A 3919-nucleotide genomic window follows, 5' to 3' on the forward strand; every position below is an offset into this window, starting at 1 on the left:
GGGGACGAACGCCAGTGCCCCCCAGCCACTTTCTGGTGACATCCCTAAACAAGGGCTTTCTCCTGATCCTTGCTAGTAATCAGAACCCTAAATGCTGAGGTACATGAGGAATAAGGAACCACTGCAGAAGAATGATGCTGTAACTAGGTGGTAACCTACAGCACAACCACAAAGCTGAGCGTCCGACATCTCTGCCAGGCACTGGGATTCCCTGCGATGTAACCTGCTCCGACCGGCTGAGGAGATGCCACAGCTCCGCAGCAAACGGCCGGTGAAGGACGAGCTGATCCCTCTAGAACTGGAGCAGGAAATCAATTACATCAACTGCCACAGGACTGCTTCCAGAGTTAATTAATTACGCCCCGTGGACTCTGAAAAGCCACCGATGTGCTCAGAGCACAGAAGGAGCTTTGGAGATAGAAGGTGAAAAGCTGTGACCTGACAGGGACGGGGAAGTGATGGGAAGTGCCAAAAGGAACCAGGGAAGTCAGGCAGGGCTTCCAAAAGGAACCAGGGAAGTCAGGCAGGGCTTCCAAATGAAACCATCCCAACTTCAGCAAGCATTCTCGCTTTTCTCTTGAGCCTCTAACACTGCTTGGGGCCCTTCTAACCCCAAGCAGCAGCCCCACTCCCAGTGCTGCTCTGTGGCACCTCATCCCCTCGTCTGGAAGTAGTTTTATTGGAAACCGTACCGCAGGCAGCCATGAACCGTCAGAGTAGTGGCGGAATTTGGGTGCGTGGAGCTGAGTGAAATCATAAGTAACTGGAAAGGCCACTGTAAGCAATGTACCTGAATGTCTGTGAACCTTGAAGCTGGAAAAGAAAACCCAGGCTCTTCTGAGAAGTGATAAATCTGTGGTGTGTTCTGAACTCCAACACACACGTCTTGCAGTGCTGGGATCTAGGTGGTCGAGGTATTGATTCCGTTGAAACTGGTAAGAGTTTATGGTTTTCATAATTCATAATCAAATCTTTTACGGCTTTTGCAGGACAAAAGGGAATAGAATCATCTTGGAAGACTTAAAGCGGGAAATGTCACAAAATTAAACCTCTCCCTTAGGATAATAAACCCGTCACATTTCTCCAATAAGCACAGCTGAAGCCATGCTAGCCCTTCCTGCTCAACTGGACACGTACTGACGAAGACTCATTACAGCTCTGACCGCTGCTTCTACTCCTCACGTTGAGCAGTAAACCCGAGGAGTGTGCGTCTATCCAACTGCTTCAGCTGGATTACTGCCAGAGCTGGAAATAACCTGCTCCTCTCAGCAGTCTCCTCTGTTTCAATCAGAGATTGTTTGTCACATAATGATTTAAAGCAAGGCATGAAAGGGAATAAACCCCTTCCCAAGCAAAGGGTACATTGCCTTATTCCCACAGTATCAAGTAACAGCCCTGCCTTAACTGGACTGAGCTTGAGCTAAAACCAGATCATCTTCTGGTTTGCATGTGTTTCAAAAAATATATAGTTTTTAGGCCTTAAGTGATTATGCAATACAAATGAAAAACTAAGAAGTCAGTATGTCTCTTCTCCTAACTCCCTGCTTTGGGGTAAGGTTGGGAAGTACGCAGCAACTCTGAACGTGTAGCTCTTACTGGCTGACGATTTTTGCTACTGAAAGAACAGTTACTAGGACACAGTGTTGCCCTCATCCTGGTAGATCTCACACTCAGACATCTGGATGGTGAGGAAGATAACCCAGCCCTAATTAAAGGGGACTCTGCTGCGAGCCAGCCCTAAATGGCTGAGACCTCTGAAACGACACCGCGTGCTTTCCTAAGAAAGTGCAAGTGTAAGCACTGGCAGAGGCGTATCGCCCTGCTAAAGCTCACCAACGTGGACTGCTCCATGCCGCGAGGCTGCACCAGAACGCACCCTGCAAACGTACCCCCAGATGAACAGGTTCCCTTTTACAAGGCGCCTCAGCGTTCAGAAAAACAAGGCTCCTAAAAAGCCACGAAATGTAGAATCTTCCAGACTTGGGCAACAATGTTGTGGCTACAGAACTGCACTGGGCGCGGAACCCTCGTGAAAGGGAGCGCGGGGTTAGGACACTGACTCTTAGACTCTTGTGAAAAGGGTGAGATTTCAAGTCTTCCACAGATTTTTCCACTTGGAAGGATGAACCAAATTAAATTTCCACATTTCAAATGTTATCACAGAACCAACCATAAACAGAGTGAATGCTGCAAGTGGAGCGTGTTCACTTTCCTAAAGTATCCCTAGCTCTGCGTCTCTGGAACAGTAAAATACAGAGCATTTTACTGCTGGAGTCCGGAGTGGAGTGCAGAAAGCAGGCTGCCGAGTAATTAATTCCAACTGTCAGGCACTGGAATCGCTGTTGGTGTGGAGAGTCGCTCTGTTTCGGAGCGGCGTCAGCATGGCAGCAGGATGTTCTTTTGCAGAAGCACAGAAATCAGACGTTCTGCAAACCCACTGACTTCCTGGCCCACCGGTGCCGCTGCAGGCAGCCGTGACGCGCCCGCACGACAAACTTCCTGCCTCTGAAATGGGGAAGGTGTCAGAGGGGGAAGCTGCTCAACCCACAGCTTAGGCAGGCAGAATGGCAGCAGACCTCCAACAACCCCTGGGCCTCCTGAAAGATGCCTGCAGAGGACAAAGTGAGGCTTGCAGGGTGAATTAACTCTGTCGGTGCACCGGTTTTATTGTTTCTTTGCTTTTGTCTTAAAGCACTGGTGAACTCAGGCTTAAAGAAGGAAACATGAACGTTCCAGACCTGTCTGAACAGTTCTAAAATGGATACTATAGTAAACCTTTGCTACATGTTTCTTTTTCAGATCCTCCCTTTTCTACTCGTGCTAGGCATGGAGCTACTCTAAACTGATTCTACGTGGCCTGAGCTGGGGCACGGAGTACAACGCAGGCTCTGATTTTCAGTGAAATGTGGTTTAAGTACAATGCAGGCTCCGATTTTCAGGGAAATCCCGTTTACTCTGGGAAATAAAGCACTTGGGCAGGTGTGGTTCTGAAGAGCCTCTTCCTGAGGGACAAGCCTTCCAGGTGAGCGCTTTGAAAGAGCTGCAGGTTTCAGGTGAATGCAGTGGGAGGAGGAAAAAAACCACCTCGTGACAACAGGTTCTTGTAACAGTGACCCTCATTCCCACGCTAGACAGCTGGTCTAAGTGTACGCCTACAAACAGGGACCCCGCTTCTGCCTCCAGCTCTTTAAGCGTCTGCCAAATTACGCAGGCCGCTTCCCCTCCTGTGCTCTCAGACCCGTACCACCGTAACCCCCAACACGGCACCGCTCCAGTTTCATTTTCATGTTCCCATCAAATGCACTGACGACCTCAACTGCAGCAGATGAACTGAAGTTCAGCCGCACGACACCAGGCAGAATACAGTACACACCGCCGGGCAGGTTTCAGCCATGTGCTAAAGACCACACAAACGCTGCTCTGGAGTAGTTGTAGCGATGCTCACGTCACCTCACATATTAACGAAAGGATGAATTGCACCTTTAAAGCTCCACCTGCTGTTGCACTGTAATGAAGCTGAAATTGGCTGTTTAAGGGAAAAATGAAGGTTGGCTCCAGGCCCGCAGGATCCCTGAAGATCTATGAGCCTTGATGCTCCCTCCAGAACGTTAAGAAACAAAGCAAAAAGCGACACGTGATAGTTTTATGACATAAGGAAGAGTAACGGTGGCAGCTGGGGAAGCAGAAAACGTGGATCCACGCTCTGGATGTGTTTAGGAACCGAACGGGCTGGGCAGCACCTTTCACAGACGCCGCCGACTTTGCTGAGCTGGGAAATAAACCGAAGAGCAGAAAGCGCATTCGCACGCACAAAGACGCGCCGAGGCACCTCGGCTGCCCCAGGCAATCAGGAAATGGAAACGCGAAGCGTTGCGCTGGTAAGTGACGGCTGGTCTCTGGCCGGCCGGCCCCTCAGCCG

General features: G+C 49.9%; 1 protein-coding gene across 1 annotated transcript in view; it reads right to left on the minus strand.

Moving 5' to 3' along the window:
* LOC104509002 (F-actin-capping protein subunit alpha-1) overlaps nt 1-1851 on the minus strand; it is a 7958-nt gene extending 6107 nt beyond the window's left edge. Inside the window, exon 1 of the mRNA XM_010150794.1 lies at nt 1834-1851. Within this exon, the coding sequence (XP_010149096.1) occupies nt 1834-1851 (18 nt within the window). The remainder of the gene's footprint in view (nt 1-1833) is intronic.
* Between the last annotated feature and the right edge of the window lie 2068 nt (nt 1852-3919).

The sequence above is a fragment of the Eurypyga helias genome, unplaced genomic scaffold (genome assembly GCF_000690775.1).
Source record: "Eurypyga helias isolate BGI_N326 unplaced genomic scaffold, ASM69077v1 scaffold41504, whole genome shotgun sequence".
In the NCBI taxonomy this organism is placed as follows: domain Eukaryota; kingdom Metazoa; phylum Chordata; class Aves; order Eurypygiformes; family Eurypygidae; genus Eurypyga; species Eurypyga helias.